Below are 20784 nucleotides of genomic sequence, written 5' to 3'. Positions count from 1 at the left end.
GCCCTCTTGTCTTTGTGTGTGATTGTTTATTGTGGAGGATAGAGTAGCTTGGTGGAGCTCCGTGTATTTTGTATCGCCGGGATATTTCCCCGTGTGCCTTGTATTTTCCAGTGCGCCTGTTTTGCCTGTTTTGTGCACTTGAGTGTTCTGACGCATTACTGCGTAACTTTGTGCTTCATAATAAATCCTCTTATTCTGTGATTTACCCTCCTGCGCCTGACTCCTTCCAAATCCACATCATCACAGAATCGCACACCCAAACATGAAGTCAGCAGGAGAGGAGCACCTGCCTGGAGTAGTGGAATGGGTCCGGGAGCATTCAACTATGCTAACCAGCTTGGGAGAAGCGATGGATGCGATTCTCCAGGTCGTCCAACGCCTGGAGAGGAGAGGATTCGATCTTTCGGGACCAGCTGAGCGACCGGATCCAGCCACCCACACCACAGCACAAAGAGGGATTTATATATCTCGACCACAGGATTTTGACGGGACAGCTGCCCTCTGCCAAGGATTCCTCCTACAAATGGATTTATACTTCTCGACCATCAGGCCGGTTCCATCGGAGCGGGATAAGGTGTCCGCCCTCGTCTCCTGCCTCTTGGGGAAAGCCCTGGAGTGGGCCAACACGGTCTGGAGTGAAGGAGGAGCCGCGTTGGACAACTATGGGGAGTTCGCTCGCCTCTTTCGGGCCGTCTTCGATCACCTGCCCAAAGGCAGAGAGGCGGGCGAGTGGCTGGTCCACCTGAGGCAGGGGACGATGACCGCGATGGACTTCGCCCTGGAGTTTCACACTCTAGCGGCTGGGTCCGGGTGGAACGAGCGGGCCCTCATCGACCACTTCCGGTGCCATCTACGAGAGGACGTCCGAAGGGAGCTGGCCTGCCGGGTCACCACATTGTCTTTCGATCAACTGGTGGACATGGCCATCCAGTTGGACAACCTGCTGGCTTCTAGAGAATGTCCACACATCCACTTTCCTGATTACACGGTAGAGCCCCAGTGTAAGGCGCTGGTCGATTCAGGCGCAGCTGGGAACTTTATGGACAGGTCATTTGCACATAGTCTAGGCATTACATTGGTTCCCCTATACAGTGGGGAGAACAAGTATTTGATACACTGCCGATTTTGCAGGTTTTCCTACTTACAAAGCATGTAGAGGTCTGTAATTTTTATCATAGGTACATTTCAACTGTGAGAGACGGAATCTAAAACAACATTCCAAAAAATCACATTGTATGATTTTTAAGTAATTAATTTGCATTTTATTGCATGACATAAGTATTTGATCACCTATCAACCAGGAAGAATTCCGGCTCTCACAGACCTGTTAGTTTTTCTTTAAGAAGCCCTCCTGTTCTCCACTCATTACCTGTATTAACTGCACATGTTTGAACTCGTTACCTGTATAAAATACACCTGTCCACACACTCAATCAAACAGACTCCAACCTCTCCACAATGGCCAAGACCAGAGAGCTCTGTAAGGACATCAGGGATAAAATTGTAGATGCACAAGGCTGGGATGGGCTACAGGACAATAGGCAAGCAGCTTGGGGAGAAGGCAACAACTGTTGGCGCAATTATTAGAAAATTTAAGAAGTTCAAGATGACGGTCAACCATCCTCGGTCTGGGGCTCCATGCAAGATCTCACCTCGTGGGGCATCAATGATCATGAGGAAGGTGAGGGATCAGCCCAGAACTACACGGCAGGACCTGGTCAATGACCTGAAGAGAGCTGGGACCACAGTCTCAAAGAAAACCATTAGTAACACACTACGCCGTCATGGATTAAAATCCTGCAGCGCACGCAAGGTCCCCCTGCTCAAGCCAGCGCATGTCCAGGCCCGTCTGAAGTTTGCCAATGACCATCTGGATGATCCAGAGGAGGAATGGGAGAAGGTCATGTGGTCTGAAGAGACAAAAATATAGCTTTTTGGTCTAAACTCCACTCGCCGTGTTTGGAGGAAGAAGAAGGATGAGTACAACCCCAAGAACACCATCCCAACCGTGAAGCATGGAGGTGGAAACATCATTCTTTGGGGATGCTTTTCTGCAAAGGGGACAGGACGACTGCACCGTATTGAGGGGAGGATGGATGGGGCCATTAATCGCGAGATCTTGGCCAACAACCTCCTTCCCTCAGTAAGAGGATTGAAGATGGGTCGTGGCTGGGTCTTCCAGCATGACAACGACCCGAAACACACAGCCAGAACAACTAAGGAGTGGCTCCGTAAGATGCATCTCAAGGTCCTGGAGTGGCCTAGCCAGTCTCCAGACCTGAACCCAATAGAAAATCTTTGGAGGGAGCTGAAAGTCCGTATTGCCCAGCGACAGCCCCGAAACCTGAAGGATCTGGAGAAGGTCTGTATGGAGGAGTGGGCCAAAATCCCTGCTGCAGTGTGTGCAAACCTGGTCAAGACCTACAGGAAACGTATGATCTCTGTAATTGCAAACAAAGGTTTCTGTACCAAATATTAAGTTCTGCTTTTCTGATGTATCAAATACTTATGTCAGGCAATAAAATGCACATTAATTACTTAAAAATCATACAATGTGATTTTCTGGATTTTTGTTTTAGATTCCGTCTCTTACAGTTGAAGTGTACATATGATAAAAATTACAGACCTCTACATGCTTTTTAAGTAGGAAAACCTGCAAAATCGGCAGTGTATCAAATACTTGTTCTCCCCACTGTACATTCCGCTCCCCATCAGAGCACCTGACAGTCGACCATTAGGGTCCGGGTTCGTTAGGGCAGTTACAGCACTAGCCACTTTGGTTACGCATGAGACTCATCGAGCACAAGTCACTTTTTTATTTATTATTGAGTCTCCTGATTTCCCTGTTGTGTTAGGTCTTCCCTGGTTAGCACTACACAACCCCACCTTTTCATGGCCGCAGAGGGTTCTCACGGGGTGGTCGCGAGAGTGTCAGGGTAGGTGTCTAGGTGTTTCCGTTGGTGCAACCACGGTGGAAAGTCCAGACCTCCACCGTGCGCATTCCCCTCCGAATACCTCGATTTTGGTATAGTGAACCGAAAAAGGCTGGCTTAACTACACCACCACCATACACAGAAGGGGGGCAGTATTCTCAGGTCACAGGTCTCAATAACAGGGAATGTAGAGATAGAAGAAGAAAAAGGGAAGCAACAGGCTTCCACACCAAAGAAAGGAAATAATCACATTTAGATATAGACTGTTATGGAGGACTGAAGAGTATGTTAAACAAATTGGAAAATGATGGGATAGATGGACAAGATGTTGATGGTCAGAGCAAGTGGGATGATGCAAGTAATGAGGAACTAAAACAGTGTGCTGACTCTGAGCAATAACAGAGTGAGACAGAGGGACAATTATCACAGGAGGCAAATCTATAGTAACAGAACTAGGTGAAGCACTGCAAGCCCACTTGGAAAAATCTAAGAGAAAATTAAGAAACAGAAGAACAATAAAAAAACAGACAAATATGGAGCCCAGTCTCCCATTTTGGTAAAGGGGATACGGGTTCACTATGTGCCCTGGGGATCGCAGGACCTGGAAGGCCTGGTGACTAGACTGCCTAACCTGCATGAAGGAGCAGGGAAATGGATTAGAACATTTGACGAACAAACAATGGGGAAGCTACTGGCGGTGGGAGACTTGACTGCTGGCCATGTCCCTTCCATCTTCAAGAGAGCGAGAGTTGCACCCCTCCTCAAAAAATCTACACTCGATCCCTCCGATGTCAACATCTACAGACCAGTATCCCTTCTTTCTTTTCTCTCCAAAACTCTTGCGCGTGCCGTCTCTAGCCAACTCTCCTGCTATCTCTCTCAGAATGACCTTCTTGATCCAAACCAGTCAGGTTTCAAGACTGGTCATTGAACTGAGACTGCTCTTCTCTGTGTCACGGAGGCTCTCCGCACTGCTAAAGCTAACTCTCTCTCCTCTGCTCTTATCCTTCTAGACCTATCCGCTGCCTTTGATACTGTGAACCATCAGATCCTCCTCTCCACCCTCTCCGAGTTGGGCATCTCCGGTGCTGCTCACTCTTGGATTGCGTCCTACCTGACAGGTTGCTCCTACCAGGTGGCGTGGCGAGAATCTGTCTCCGCACCACGTGCTCTCACCACTGGTGTCCCCCAGGGCTCAGTTCTAGGCCCTCTCCTATTCTCTCTATACACCAAGTCTCTTGGCTCTGTCATATCCTCACATGGTCTCGAGTGGCGCAGTGCTCTAAGGCACTGCATCGCAGTGCTAGCTGTGCCACTAGAGATCCTGGTTCGAATCCAGGCTCTGTCGTAGCCGGCCGTGACCTGGAGACCCATGGGGCGGCGCACAGCGTCCAGGGTAGGGGAGGGAATGGCCTGCAGGGATGTAGCTCAGTTGGTAGAGCATGGCGTTTGCAATGCCAGGGTTGTGGGTTCGATTCCCATGGGGGACCAGTATGAAAGTCGCTCTGGATAAGAGCATCTGCTAAATGACTAAAATGTAAATGTATGTCTCTCCTATCATTGCTACGCAAACAACATTCAATTTATTTTCTCCTTTCCCCCTTCTGATAACCAGGTGGTGAATCACATCTCTGCATGTCTGGCAGACATATTTGTGTTGATGTCGGATCACCACCTCAAGCTGAACCTCGGCAAGACGGAGCTGCTCTTCCTCCCGGGGAAGGACTGCCCGCTCCATGATCTCGCCATCACGGTTGACAACTCCATTGTGTCCTCCTCCCAGAGTGCAAAGAACCTTGGCGTGACCCTGGACAACACCCTGTCGTTCTCCGCTAACATCAAAGCGGTGACCCAATCCTGCAGGTTCATGCTCTAAAACATTCGCAGAGTACGACCCTACCTTACACAGAAAGCGGCACAGGTCCTAATCCAGGCACTTGTCATCTCCCGTCTGGATTACTGCAACTCGCTCTTGGCTGGGCTCCCTGCCTGTGCCATTAAACCCCTACAATTTATCCAGAACGCTGCAGCCCGTCTGGTGTTCAACCTTCCCAAGTTCTCTCATGTCACCCCGCTCCTCCACACACTCCACTGGCTTCCAGTTGAGGCTCGCATCTACTACAAGACCATGGTGCTTGCCTACGGAGCTGTGAGGGGAACGACACCTCCTTACCTTCACGCTCTGATCAGACCCTACACCCAAACGAGGGCACTACGTTCATCCATCTCTGGCCTGCTAGCTCCCCTACCTCTACGAAAGCATAGTTCCCGCTCAGCCCAGTCAAAGCTATTCGCTGCTCTGGCACCCCAATGGTGGAACAAGCTCCCCCACGACGCCAGGACAGTGGAGTCAATGACCACCTTCCGGAGACACTTGAAACCTTACCTCTTTAAGGAATACCTGGAATAGTATAAAGTAATCCTTCTTCCCCCACCCCCCATAAAAAAATGAATAAAAAAAAGGTGGTTGTCCCACTGGCTATCATAAGTTGAATGCACCAATTTGTAAGTCGCTCTGGATAAGAGCGTCTGCTAAATGATGTAAATGTAAAATGCTGGCCAGGGTGGTGGGAGTGGCCAAAATGGAGCACCTGTTGCAGGCGGCTGGCCTCATACAGGCAGTGCGGAGGATGTTATTGGAATGAGTGGCCTTTGACAGTTATAGGCCAGGACTATGGCACACTCTGAGAATGGAGTATCAAGCCAAGATAGACCTTAAGGCACTGAGATGGGAGCCATTGGGGGATAAAGAAAACCTGTCTGGTTACCTGAAGGACCAGCTCAAAAGGTGGCGACAAGAAACAGAAAAAGATCCAGAGGGGGATCCACTGATGACAACACTGTTCAGGACATCATTGATGGAAGCAATGCCAACGCCTGTCAGAAGCAAACTGGAAGATGTGGTGAAAGTCACACAAAGAGTTATGTGACCATGTTATTCACGCAGTGGAAAAATACAGGAAGGACGAACAGAAACGGACAGAGCAGGGGAGAGATATTCTGAGAAAACTGACATGGATGCAGCTGGAAGAGCCGACAAGAATGGACAAAAATAAAATACAAGCTCCAGTGATCGCTCCAGCGCCACCGGAAGAGGGCACCATGGCACCTGTCATCCAGGGAGGTCAACAACCACCGCCTCAGCAGCAAGGCCAAAGAGCTCCTGACTTACCAGTAGTGAATGTGTACACACAACAATCCCCTAGACAGTGGCAAAACAAAAATAATAAAAACAGACCAAGGAATCAATGGTACAGGCCACAGCAGCAGACACACCAGAATGGTGGACCAAGAAGACCAGGTGTCAGCTGGAGGTGCAATCAATCAGGACATACAAGAAGGAATTGTCCTACCAAGCCGTGGTGGCCTAGGCAACCACAACAGGGTAATTGGCAAGAAAATGGGCCCAGCTTAGCTGAATGGCAGCAGTCTCAGACATAGGCTCCACAGGGCCCAGTGAACCCGTGGGGAGGACCAAATCATGGATACTAGGGATGCCCAGGGAATCCTAAAGGGGAGGGTCAGCTAGTGGCAGTAACTATGCAGGCTGATGAAGAACCTATGCTGCAGGTTCAGGTGAATAAGTCCAAATTATGCCTCTCACCTCCCCATATCAGGCAAATATGCAAAGACAGTAGAATTTTCATGACAAATTCAGTTAATACATATGACAGTTCCAGTAAAACCAGAAGCAGGAAAAAGCTACATGTATACCTATATTGGTATCAGAACAAACTCCAGTTAATCTAGTAGGAAGAGATGCACTGTGTAGAATGGGGGTCCAAATTAACTGCACATCATAGGGACTAATAATAGTTCAGGAAGGGGTATGTCCACAGATGATGATGGCTACAGACAAAACAGCAAATGTATACTGGATAGGGAACATATAATCACCAATACAAGAGGTATTAAAGAAGTGGGGAACATTTATCAGGGCTAAAGTTCAATAAATGAGAGTCCCAAAATCAGGCTATAATTGTACACTGCAATATGATTCATATCAAAATAATTTGCTAGAAGAACTATGGTTAAGGAAGGCATGAGGTAAACCAGCTTCCATGAGATCGCAATATTTTGTAATAGGAAAACAAGGGTCACCAATGGAAGCACAAGATGCTCTAGGATCTGATATCATACAGACCTGGTTCATAACACTTTTAGTGGCCAAGGGATAACAGCCAATGTTGTTGTTTACTTTTTTGAACGCATGAGTCACGATGTGAAACCAGTACTCCCCACTGTCCAAAGTGGGGAGTACTGGTTAAAACAGAGTGACTGTTACAGGCCACCAGTACTAAAGGCAGACAAACAGAAGTGGAGATTGGTTCATGACCTGAGAGCAGTAAATTAAGTAGTTCAGGATAAAGCAGAAGGTGCCTAATCCACACACACTGTTAACAAATGTTCCACCAGAGGCAAAATGGTTCTCAGTAATAGACTTATGTGGAGCATTTTTTAGTGTACCCTTGGCATGAGAAAGTAGACACTTGTTTGCATTTACTTACAAAGGACAGCAATTTATGGAGTACAGTGGAATTATTGTCATGTCTGTTTATAGTTAAAACATTTGGGTGGCTGATTAAGATGTACTATAGTAAATGTTAACAAAATTTACATTTTCTGTTCCAGGAGAATGGGAGTTTCAATATCTCTCTTTGGAAAGTTTCCTGAGACTGTGAGCTGAGGAGAGCAGTTAGTAAAACTCAGCAATCTTGTAATTAGGCCGTAAGAGGGAGCTACCAAATTAAGTAAGGCCTAGCCATTTATTTGTTTTTGCCCTACGTTTCACCAGCACACACGACCCACCTATTATTAATATTTGTAGTTGGGTAGGGTTTTATTTTTGGTTTCATAGGGTATAGATAATACACCTTAAAGGGCACATTAAGTACATTTTTGGAAGTTTTTATTGCCATAGTTTTAAGTACACACATATAAATTCTCCTGATAAGAAATGTACTGAAAAACCCAATGTAAACTTGGTACGCAAAATGTTTGAAATGTTTAAAATATCGCTAAATAATATCTTAGATAAAGGGGAAGGCAATGGAAAGAGACATTCACTTACATGGGGTTGAATGAACTCTGGCCTTTGTTCTGACTTTCTGGTGGGGCCTGATCACCCTCCCTAGAAAGCTAGAGACATTGTGTGAGATTTATATGTAGTGTGAAAACACTAATAATTAGGAAGAAGCTTATAATTTAGCAATAGGCCTTTGTATGATTCATACCATAACAAGGACAGAGAAAGAGAACTAGCCCTGAATGAGGGACACCTGTCGCTAATACATTTTACTATTCATTGAATGGCCTTATGAGATACAAGTAAGTTAAGGTGATATCAAGGGTTACTATTCTAATTTGATTTGGTGTTTTGGTTTAACAGACAGTGTTGTTTTGTTTTTTGGGGCCTTACCTCTGGCACTAATGAGTTATTGCATGCAAGCTAACAGAAATATGCATCTAACACCGCATGTCACGCCCTGGCTCTGGGGACTCTTAAATGTTGAGCCAGGGTGTGGATTTTTCTATGTTTAGTTTTTCTATGTTTTGTTCTAGATCGTTTAGATCTATGTTGGCCAGGGTGGTTCCCAATCAATGGCAGCTGTAGCTCGTTGTCTCTGATTGGGGACCATACTTAGGCAGCCCGTTTGGCACTAGTTATTGGTGTTAACCTAGGACTTCACGTATTGTTTTGTTGTTTTGTTCGTGTCGTGTACTACTAATAAAATGTACGCTTATCACGCTGCGCCTTGGTCCGTCTCATCTTCCTGTAACGATCGTGACAGAAGATCCCACCATAACTGGACCAAGCAGCGTGCCCAGGAGGAGAAGATGGCGAGAATGGGGGGGGGGGGGGGGGGGGGTACTGTCACGCCCTGGCTCTGGGGACTCTTAAATGTTGAACCAGGGTGTGGATTTTTCTATGTTTAGTTTTTCTATGTTTTGTTCTAGATCGTTTAGATCTATGTTGGCCAGGGTGGTTCCCAATCAGAGGCAGCTGTAGCTCGTTGTCTCTGTTGGGCAAATGGTGGTCTTGGGAGGAGATCTTCGCGGGGAGAGGGCCATGGGCAAAGGTGAATGCCCAGGCAGGAGAGGAGAAACGGCGCCAACCGTGCCGACGACGGACACGCGAGAGGCAACCCCAAGAAAATGTTTTGGGGGGGCACTCGGCGTGGACGACGGGGCAGCAAGAGGCAGCTACAGGGCGAGTCTGCGGAGTAGGAGAGGAGCTACTGGAGGCGTTAAGGGAGAAGGACAGTGTAGAGGCACGGCGAGAGGAACTGGTTAGGCAGCAGAGGGAGCGGAGGTTTATAAGGAAACCCAGTCCCGCTCCTCGCACCAAGCAAGTGGTGTGTGTCACCAGTCCGGTCCGGCCCGTTCCTGATCCCCGCACTAAGCCAGTGGTGAGTGTTCCCAGTCCAGCCCGGCCTGTTCATGTCCCTCGCACCAAGCCAGTGGTGCGCGTCGCCAGCCCGGTCCGGCCTGTTCCTGTCCCTCGCACCAAGCCTGTGGTGCGCGTCGTCAGCCCGGTCCGGCCCGTTCCTGCTCCCCGCACCAAGCCAGTGGTGCGTGTCGCCAGCCCGGTCCGGCCCGTTCCTGCCCCTCGCACCAGGTCAGTGGTGCGCGTCGCCAGCCCGGTCCGGCCTGTTCCTGCTCCCCGCACCAAGCCAGTGGTGCGCGTCGTCAGCCCGGTCCGGCCCGTTCCTGCTCCCTGCACCAAGCCAGTGGTGCGCGTCGCCAGCCCGGTCCGACCTGTTCCTGCCCCTCGCACCAAGTCAGTGGTGCGCGTCGCCAGCCTGGTCCGGCCTGTTCCTGCTCCCCACACCAAGACTGTGGTGCACGTCGCCAGACCGGTCCGGCCTGTTCCTGCTCCCCGCACCAAGCCAGTGGTGCGCATCGCCAGCCCGGTCAGGCCTGTGCCTGCTCCCCGCACCAAGCCAGTGGTGCGCGTCGCCAGCCCGGTCCGGCCTGTTCCTGCCCCTCGCACCAAGCCAGTGGTGCGCGTCGCCAGCCCGGTCCGGCCTGTTCCTGCTCCCCGCACCAAGCCAGTGGTGCGCGTCGTCAGCCCGGTCCGGCCCGTTCCTGCTCCCTGCACCAAGCCAGTGGTGCGCGTCGCCAGCCCGGTCCAACCTGTTCCTGCCCCTCGCACCAAGTCAGTGGTGCGCGTCGCCAGCCTGGTCCGGCCTGTTCCTGCTCCCCACACCAAGACTGTGGTGCACGTCGCCAGACCGGTCCGGCCTGTTCCTGCTCCCCGCACCAAGCCAGTGGTGCGCATCGCCAGCCCGGTCAGGCCTGTGCCTGCTCCCCGCACCAAGCCAGTGGTGCGCGTCGTCAGCCCGGTCCGGCCCGTTTCTGCTCCCCGCACCAAGCCTGTGGTGCACGTCGTCAGCCCGGTCCGGCCTGTTCCTGCTCCCCGCACCAAGCCAGTGGTGCGCGTCGCCAGCCCGGTCCGGCCTGTTCCTGCCCCTCGCACCAAGCCAGTGGTGCGTGTGTCCAGTCCGGCACGGCCCGTGCCTGTTCCACCGGCACCGGTCAGCGGCTCCACTCCGGAGCCAGAGTAATCCGCTCCACCGGTGTCCAGTCCAGCTCCGGCCAGCGGGACCAGACCAGGGGCGCAACGGGGGGGTGGAGAGAGAGTGCCCACCCGGCCCCTACCCTCTTGTGTTTGTGTGGCGCGGTCGCAGTCCGCGCCTTTGGGGGGGGGGGGGGGGGGGGGGTACTGTCACGCCCTGGCTCTGGGGACTCTTAAATGTTGAACCAGGGTGTGGATTTTTCTATGTTTAGTTTTTCTATGTTTTGTTCTAGATCGTTTAGATCTATGTTGGCCAGGGTGGTTCCCAATCAGAGGCAGCTGTAGCTCGTTGTCTCTGATTGGGGACCATACTTAGGCAGCCCGTTTGGCACTAGTTATTGGTGGGATCTTGTTCCGTAAGGTTTGTTTTGGTGTTAACCTAGGACTTCACGTATCGTTTTGTTGTTTTGTTCGTGTCGTGTACTACTAATAAAATGTTCGCTTATCACGCTGTGCCTTGGTCCGTCTCATCTTCCTGTAACGATCGTGACACCGCATGAAATGCTTACAGGTCGACATGCCTGTGCCGGTGCTTAGGAGACCATACAAGGGTCCGCCTCTAGAGCACATGGAAAGGGAATTGGAAGGGTATATCAGGTAACTAACTGTCATATATGAAGTTATATACCAACAGGAGAGAAGCAGAGTTCTAAAACCAGAGGCGAATCCACCACGACCAGTGGTTCCGGGGGAGAAGGTCTACGTCAGGGTCTTCAGAAGGAAGAAGAACAAACAGAGACATGTGGTACCCTAAACCTTCATCCAGGTTACACCAACTGCTGTAAGGGTTGAGGGGAGCTCGACCTGGTATCATCTAAACCGACAACCGAGAGATGAGGAAGTTGAGGATGCCGAGACCCTAGTGACGGAAGAAGGTCCTGAGCGAAAGAGACCAACGCCAGCCCGGAGTAGAGGCCCAGAAGCAGATGGTCATTATCACAACATTGAGGACCACTTGACTGCCCTTATGGCAACCTAGATTGTCTATATAGGGTAGTGGCAGGGGGTGTATGGGCCTGTCATGGTTACAAAGCTCATCAGCAACAATTGGAGGTTAGCTTAGAGGGAAACCTTCCGGATTTGTACCCAGTACCTGACTGGGCTCCTTGTCCTCATCGTGATGGGTCAGACAATGAGGAAGATACATTGGTCTGACTATATATTCTTATACAATGTAACCACAGATGGCATGGGTAAGAATAAGTATATGCACATGCTTACACTCATTTTATGTTAACTTTTATTTTATTGGTTGGGACTTAGAAAGTCCCAAAGGGGGTAATATATGGATGATTTTCTAGTACATATGTTGTAGAATGAAACGCCTATATGCCTTAAATGCTTATGGATTAAGAACCAATTAAAGTGTTAAAACAGAGCACTGTTTTAACACAAACGCTGTGCTTCTGATAATGGATGATTCCCTCTAACTCCCTGCAGCTGGTCTGGGTATGTCAATGATGTGATGGAGATAAAACTTCTCGTTGTAGCTGTGTGGAGATTGGAGTAACAATGAAACTAGTGTTATCACTTGTTTGTGCTTATGACCTGACACACATAGTCACAAGGAAAAACCATAGTGGCTTAAGTTCCAGGGAGGATGGCTGTTGGGACAGCCTTAAATATATGTGGCTGAGAATGGGTGATGGACATGACATGTTTAAACCATGTTTAAGTATTGATTGATATGTTTTATAATGTGTTATGAAATGATAAGGGTAAAACAGAATGAACATGATTGATACTTTGTACTCTAGGTGCATGCCTGGATAGTGAATATAGGTAATACAGAGTGTGATTGTTCTTTAACGTACGTATGTATATAATTCTTTGAGTCACGCCACCAATAAAATGAGATAAGTGACAGAGGCCCCATTTAGAGAAGCGCACATAGCCCTCGTGAGTAAACAACATGTGACACCGAAGGATGTTAATCATGTACATACAATGGAGTAACTGTGTAGGTTGTATAAGCATGACTATGCATTTGTGTCTGTATAAAAGGAGAGCCCCGAGTCAGGGAAAACAGATGTTCTTCAGATCATCTCGGCTTTCGTTGCTTCGTGTAATAAAAATCTATTTTCATTCTACAAAAACTCTGCTCAGCTCGCCCTGCTCCGCGTCCTTCTGATCGGCCCCGAGGCCGGTGTCGTCGCGCTGCTGGAGCTGTGCATAAAGGGGGGGGGTACTGTCACGACTTCCTCTGAGGCTGCCTCCTCTCCTTGTTCAGGCAGGCTTCGGCGTTCGTCGTCACCGGCCTTCTAGCCACTGCCGCTCCTCATCTCATCATTCCATTTGTTTTGTCTTGTTTATTACACACACCTGGTTCATATACCCTCATCAGTACCTGTATAAGTGTTCCCTCTGCCCTCTTGTCTTTGTGTGTGATTGTTTATTGTGGAGGATAGAGTAGCTTGGTGGAGCTCCGTGTATTTTGTATTGCCGGGATATTTCCCCGTGTGCCTTGTATTTTCCAGTGCGCCTGTTTTGTGCACTTGAGTGTTCTCACGCATTACTGCGTAACTTTGTGCTTCAGAATAAATCCTGTTATTCTGTGATTTACCCTCCTGCACCTGACTCCTTCCAAATCACCTCATCACAGTTGAATAGTTATATTTTGACTGTCACTGAATTATTGTATTAATTAATACTGCAATTAAATTGTGTAACCAAGTAAGACGTTTCTGGACTCAGATCGCCTTAACTCCTTTTAAGTTAATTGGGTATAAGAAATGAGTTATTCAAGACCATATACTAACCAAGCGTGGTGAAGTGTACACAAATAGAATAATGGGTTTTGGCATAGACTGGTTGATTGTTTATCAACAAAACTGAGGCGTGCGCAACTATGAGGCAAATCAGACGAGGTTGGCTTAGATTTTTGACAACATATAAGCTATATTTAGTCTCTCAAATACATCGTTACAGTTGTTGGTTAGCTAGCTACTGAATTTTAGCCATATTAGCATTGACATGAAATCAGTCAAAACACCCCAATACACGACACGGTATCAATAGCAAGATGAAACAATAGCTGGAACGACCTAGCTTTAATATTTGGAGATGCTTTCTCTCTGTTGGGACAGACGCAAACTGGCTGAATCGATTCAGTGGCTAGCTTTGCACTTAGCTGGCTAACAGTAGCTACTAAGGGTAAGTTATAACCTACATTTGTGTTTTGTTTTTACATACTGGTAACCAGAGTCGTTCAAGGGAATTCGGGACATGGGTGACTAGTTGACGTTAGCTTGGCTTTCTCTGTGTATTCGTGCCGTGGGAGGTGGGGTTGGTTCGTTGGCAGAGAGCAATGGCTAGCTAGTATGCTAACTATTCTAGCTAACTAACTGGCTGAATAAGTTGGCAACAGACTCACTCAAACTGTCAAAACTAACCCAAAACTTTACACAACGTTAGACACGGACACGAATGATCTGCTTGGCGTGTTAACACACTGGTGGTTTGTTGTAACCGAGTATTGGTGCTAAACCATGTTATTGGAGGCTGGCATGCTAGTTGGCTATGGCGTCATAGGATTTGGTGCCCTGGACGGTTTTCACGGAAGAATACTGTACCAAGTTAGCTAGCTGAATAAACTAAGTTAGAGTCTATTCCTAGAAAACATTGAACCGCTGTAGTTTACAACAATTATAATTTCTAAAGTGGAAGTTGGGAGAGTTATATTTGAGTGTTTCAGTGAAACGTAAGTGAGGGCTCTCTCGCTTTCCCAGATGTTTAGTTCATTTCATTCCGATCTCCTTTGCATTATTGTAGCCATTTTCTGTAGCCTGTCAACTATGTGTCTGTCTATCCCTGTTCTCTCCTCTCTGCACAGGCCATACAAACGCTTCACACCACGTGGCTGTTGCCACTCTAATCTGGTGGTCCCTGCGTGCACAACCCACGTGGAGTTCCAGGTCTCTGGGAGCCTCTGGAACTGCCATTCTGCGGCCAACAAGGCAGAGTTCATCTCAGCCTATGCTACCCTCCAGTCCCTCGACTTCTTGGCGCTGACGGAAACATGGATTACCAAAGAAAACACTGCTACTCCAACTGCTCTTTCCTCGTCTGACCATGTGTTCTCGCATACCCCGAGAGCGGCGGTGGCACAGGAATCCTCATCTCTCCCAAGTGGACATTCTCTCTTTTTCCCCTTACCCATCTGTCTATCTCCTCATTTGAATTCCATGCTGTCACAGTCACTAGTCCTTTCAAGCTTAACATCCTTGTCATTTATCACCCTCCAGGTTCCCTTGGAGAGTTCATCAATGAGCTTGACACCTTAATATGTTCCTTTCCTGAGGATGGCTCACCCCTCACAGTTCTGGGTGACTTTCACCTCCCTACGTCTGCCTTTGACTCATTTCTCTCTGCCTCCTTCTTTCCACTCCTTTCCTCTTTTGACCTCACCCTCTCACCGTCCCCCCCTACTCACAAGGCAGGCAATACGCTTGACCTCATCTTTACTACATGCTGTTCTTCTACTAATCTCACTGCAACTCCCCTCCATGTCTCTGACCACTACTTTGTATCCTTTTCTCTCTCGCTCTCCTCCAACACTACTCACTCTGCCCCTACTCAGATGGTAATGTGCCGTCGCAACCTTCTCTCCCGCTACTCTCTCCTCTTCCATCCTATCATCTCTTCCCTCTGCTAAATCTTTCTCCCTCCGATCTCCTGATTCTGCCTCCTCAACCCTCCTCTCCTCCCTTTCTGCATCTTTTGACTCTCTATGTCCCCTATCCTCCCGGCCGGCTCAGTCCTCCCCTCCTGCTCCGTGGCTTGACGACTCATTGCAAGCTCACAGAAGAGGGCTCCGGGCAGCCGAGCGGAAATTGAGGAAAACTAGACTCCCTGCGGACCTGTCATCTTTTCACTCTCTCCTCTCTACATTCTCTTCCTCAGTTTCTGCTGCCAAAGCCACTTTCTACCACTCTGAATTACAAGCCTCTGCCTCTAACCCTAGGAAGCTCTTTTCCACCTTCTCCTCCCTGCTGAATCCTCCTCCTCCTCCTTCCTCTCTCTCTGTGGATGACTTCGTCAACCATTTTGAAAAGAAGGTTGACGACATCGAATCCTCATTTATTAAGTCAAATGACACCGCTGGTCCTGTTCAAACTACCCTACCCTATGCTTTGACTTCTTTCTCCCCTCTCTCTCCAGATGAAATCTTGCGACTTGTGACGGCCGGCCGCCCAACAACCTTCCCGCTTGACCCTATCCCCTCCTCTCTTCTCCAGACCATTTCCGGAGACCTTCTCCCTTACCTCACCTCGCTCATCAACTCATCCTTGACCGCTGGCCATGTCCCTTCCGTCTTCAAGAGAGCGAGAGTTGCACCCCTCCTCAAAAAACCTACACTCGATCCCTCCGATGTCAACAACTACAGACCAGTATCCCTTCTTTCTAATCTCTCCAAAACTCTTGAGCGTGCCGTCTCTAGCCAACTCTCCTGCTATCTCTTTCAGAATGACCTTCTTGATCGAAACCAGTCAGGTTTCAAGACTAGTCATTCAACTGAGACTGCTCTTCTCTGTGTCACGGAGGCTCTCCGCACTGCTAAAGCTAACTCTCTCTCCTATGCTCTTATCCTTCTCGACCTATCCGCTGCCTTTGATACTGTGAACCATCAGTTCCTCCTCTCCACCCTCTCCGAGTTGGGCATCTCCGGCGCTGCTCACTCTTGGATTGCGTCCTACCTGACAGGTCGCTCCTACCAGGTGGCGTGGCGAGAATCTGTCTCCGCACCGTGTGCTCTCACCACTGGTGTCCCCCAGGGCTCAGTTCTAGGCCCTCTCATATTCTCTCTATACACCAAGTCACTTGGCTCTGTCATATCCTCACATGGTCTCTCCTATCATTGCTACGCAGACGACACACAATTAATTTTCTCCTTTCCCCTTCTGCTAACCAGGTGGCGAATCGCATCTCTGCATGTCTGGCAGACTTATCAGTGTGGATGTCGGATCACCACCTCAAGCTGAACCTCGGCAAGACGGAGCTGCTCTTCCTCCCGGGGAAGGACTGCCCGCTCCATGATCCTGCCATCACGGTTGACAACTCCATTGTGTCCTCCTCCCAGAGTGCAAAGAACCTTGGCGTGACCCTGGACAACACCCTGTCGTTCTCCGCTAACATCAAAGTGGTGACCCGATCCTGCAGGTTCATGCTCAACAACATTCGCAGAGTACGACCCTACCTTACACAGAAAGCGGCACATATCCTAATCCAGGCACTTGTCATCTCCCTTCTGGATTACTGCAACTCGCTGTTGGCTGGGCTCCATGCCTGTGCCATTAAACCCCTACAACTTATCCAGAACGCTGCAGCTGGTCTGGTGTTCAACCTTCCCAAGTTCTCTTATGTCACCCCGCTCCTCCGCACACTCCACTGGCTTGCAGTTGAGGTTCACATCTACTACAAGACCATGGTGCTTGCCTATGGAGCTGTGAGGGGAACGACACCTCCTTACCTTCAGGCTCTGATCCTACACCCAAACGAGGGCACTACGTTCATCCACCTCTGGCCTGCTAGCTCCCCTACCTCTACGGAAGCACAGTTCCCGCTCAGCCCAGTCAAAGCTATTCGCTGCTCTGGCACCCCAATGGTGGAATAAGCTCCACCACGACGCCAGGACAGCGGAGTCACTGACCACCTTCCGGAGACACTTGAAACCCTACCTCTTTAAGGAATATCTGGAATAGTATAAAAGTGAAAAAAAGTAGAAAAGTGGTTGTCCCACTGGCTATCATAAGTTGAATGCACCTATTTGTAAGTCGCTCTGGATAAGAGCGTCTGCTAAATGATGTAAATGTAAAATAAAACGAGCTGAAACGAGACACTTACAATTCCCCACATGGCAGTTTCTTGTTATTCTTGCTATCAATATCGCCATCCAAAATCACAACAACACACATACTACTGCCCCATAGAAGCGCACACATCGTGTTTGTGACGTTGTCAGCCAACCCATCTATTTAAATGTAGTTAAAGATGGGGATGTGGTGGTGACTTTCTGAACTGTTAAGAGTAAGAACACAGTTTAAGTAATATAGAAAAATGATGTGGTTTCAGTTGTGATTGGGGTATATTGACCAATTTATCAGGACATTTTTTGATACATTTTCCCTTCAACATTCATCAGAAAAAACCTGAGAGGGAACCCCCTGAGAGGGGTGTTGACAACAGAACCCATTGACCCTTACCACCCCAATATCCAACACAAAGTTACGCCTTGCACACACATGCACACACACACACCTGAGCGCGTGTTGAGGCGGAACTGGGAGGAGCCCTCTAAGGAGTAGATGAGGGAGGCCTGTCCAAACTCCCGGGAGGCGTCCAGATCAGTGGCATTCACAAACACAACCGTCGCCCCTGAGGAAGAGTGAGAGAGGAGGAGTGAGTGAGAAACAGGGGGAGAGAGAGGAAGGGATATCAAGAGGGAGGGGGAAAAAATGTATATGAGGAGTGAGAGAGAGGCGGAGCAAGAGGGGGGATATCAGTGAGAGAGGTATCTTTCAACCACCCCTCCCCTCTCCCACCCTCAGCTACACTGACGGAGAGTGGCACTGAGTGGGTTTATGGATTAGTGGATTATCATCAGCTTGTTTGGCATTATGGTCCATGCATGGAAGAGCCCTGATCAATACCCATGGAAGGTGATGAGAGGCTGGGTCCAGAGCCTCAGGGTTAGCTAGTTAAGTTAGCTCCATGGTCCATCCCCACAGTCCACTTTGCTTTCAATTCGGCCCTTCAATGTGTGTGTGTGTGTGTGTGTTTGTGTGTGTGTGTGTGAGAGAGAGAGGGAGGGCGAGAGAGAGTGTGTGTGTGCATGTGTGTGTCTGACACATTTGCCAAGCTCTGCAGCAGCTCTGGCAGACGAGGGAGTAGACACATATCTCAATTCCTCCAGCGATTGGAAACAAAACTATTGTATACTCTGAATACATGCATGCGAATGAATAGCAATAGTAATTTCATTGCACTGGCCCGCTAAGCACTTAAAAATACTATATAAAACTACATAAGAAGATACAATACGAGGGGATACAAGTCGAGACAAATAAAAAACGACACAAAGCAAAGAAAGGAATATAATTGAAAATGCTCATGTTTAAGAAACTCAAGGTAAAGGGTAAGAAGTGATAGGGTGTGGTTTGGCCATTGAACTATTATTGTACAAGGCAATTGTAATGATCTACAGTATGTCAAAGCTGTTGAATTGAACAGAGGGAATGAATGGACACCCAGCTTTAGCCATTGAGCTCATTGTAACACCAGGGCTGTGTCTGAAAACGTGACTAGCTGTCCTTGTTTCCGCCACTCCTGGCCTCTCTCCCAAAGTGCATTGGAGGATGGAGGAAGCAGGGTTTTTGACATCTAGTTTTTAGACGCAACCCAGCTGTCTTCTCTGAGTGACTCCAACCGTAGATATATAATTATTTATGTAATCAAGGGATTTACTTTGACTACATAATGCATTCATGACACAGAAAGTGATGTTTATTTCGATGGTCGAGGGAGAAATAACTTGTAGTATTGGACACCATCTGGATGTCACGTGACATGTCAATTAGCTAACATAACAACAATCCAGTGCGAAATAAATGGGGAGAGTTTGCGCTGCAAGCCGGCAACACAACAACACGGAGCACAGTATCCTTCGCTCCCGCTAAGGAGAGGGAAGTAGATAGATAGTGTAGACAATATTGGGAGAGAGAAGTAGCTAGATAGTGTAGCCAATATCAGGCCAGTGTGACAGCTAAAGCACATTTATTGTAGTGATTTTCACTGAAAATGTACAACTACGCCATTAATGTTTAGATATATATATTTTTAAAGAATGATTCTTAACACTCTCCCAAGTCCCAACTTCGACAGACAAGTTTCAAATTCTCCCTGAAGTTTCTAATGACAAGTATAAACTAGCTAGCTGGGAAGGGCTCATCAGGACGACTGACTGAACTGACTGAACCGAATCTGTTCGTATCCACTTGACTCTCACTGTCTGTATAACCTCCCCCGTTCAAAATCTGTCCATGATAAGCAGAATGATAAGCAGACCACCTTCCTTCCCGCCTTTGGGACAACGACTCCCATTGTTAGAGACTATCTTGTCATCTTCTAACGAGAGCCCACGAGTGAAGTCACACACCCTCCAGGCCAAGATTTACATTTGTGGGTGGTGGAGAACAGATAATCCCTGTGCCACATCAATGGAATGAAGGGGGTATCACAAAAACAAATACACTGCTCTCCCTTTCTCCTTTTAAGACTGAGTGGCCCGGAGGGAGGTCAGGAGACAAAAGACAGATGCTCTGGCGATCAACTGACCATCTTTCACAACTCACATGTTTTACTGGGGATTACCAGCCAGAACTTTGGGCGCCAGGAATGTGGAGTTCAGGAGAAGGGGTCAGGCCATGATACCCCTTGTAACAAAGGAAAGCGGTGCCAATAGCCCAGTGACATTTAAACACGTTTCTGAAAAATGTATCAAACTGAGGGACTCTCATGACTTGTTGGTGTAACTTTAAGCATACTGTGAAATTTTTCTCCAGATTTTTCTGTCATTAAAAGGTATATCATGTGTATTTTCTGTAACATGGAATATATGTATTTTACCCAAGGCATGTTTAGAACCTACAGGAATCATATTTCATTCTAGGCACTGTTTAACTGTTTTCCGTACAGCAGGAACATGCTGTGGACACCTATGAGGAAATCTCAGATTTATCTCAAGGAACATAACTGTGCTGAATCCTCAGAATCAACGGGGTTGTCCAATGACACCCTGTCCGGCTTAATCAGCCCGCCCTCTGTGAGTATCTCTGTAAATTACAGGACTTGCTAACAGATGGGAGATCAAGTTTTTTTGCGGTCCGGCCACGCCATGAGGAACGAATTACCTAACTCTCCTCGGAAACCAAACTCCTATCGACAAAACACTTATCGACTTTTCCTATCCTACTCAGACAAAAGCAATCATCCCCAAGGTGATGCTGTGGAACGCATGGACTATTCGGCCTCTCCATCTTTCCAGCCCAGATTTAAACCCCCAGAAAGGTTGGATAGAGTGCCGCGCCATAGTTCTGCCCCTGCCTGATATGAGAGAGAGTGAGTGAAGAGTGAGCGCTTTAGCCAGCCCATCAGTCTAGTCGTCCGTCCGCTCGGCCGTGTGTCTTGTGGGTGGTGTGGTCGGTCATATGGTTGTGGCTGTGGCTGTGCTTCACTCTATCTCTTTCCGTCCGTCCGTCCCTTCCATTGCAACCTA

At 48.4% G+C, this 20784-nt stretch overlaps 1 protein-coding gene across 1 annotated transcript in view; it reads right to left on the bottom strand.

Annotated features, from left to right (window-relative positions):
- The window catches only part of LOC311114077 (cadherin-23-like), a gene marked incomplete at both ends in the record, with an annotated part of 213759 nt that overhangs the window by 28401 nt on the left and 164574 nt on the right, over positions 1 to 20784 (bottom strand). Inside the window, one exon of the mRNA XM_084189355.1 lies at positions 17769 to 17885. Within this exon, the coding sequence (XP_084045481.1) occupies positions 17769 to 17885 (117 nt within the window). The remainder of the gene's footprint in view (positions 1 to 17768; positions 17886 to 20784) is intronic.

Source organism: Coregonus lavaretus (genome assembly GCF_964263955.1).
Source record: "Coregonus lavaretus genome assembly, contig: HAP1_SCAFFOLD_660, whole genome shotgun sequence".
NCBI classification, from domain to species: Eukaryota; Metazoa; Chordata; class Actinopteri; order Salmoniformes; family Salmonidae; genus Coregonus; species Coregonus lavaretus.
This window is presented reverse-complemented; position numbering and strand designations above follow the sequence as displayed.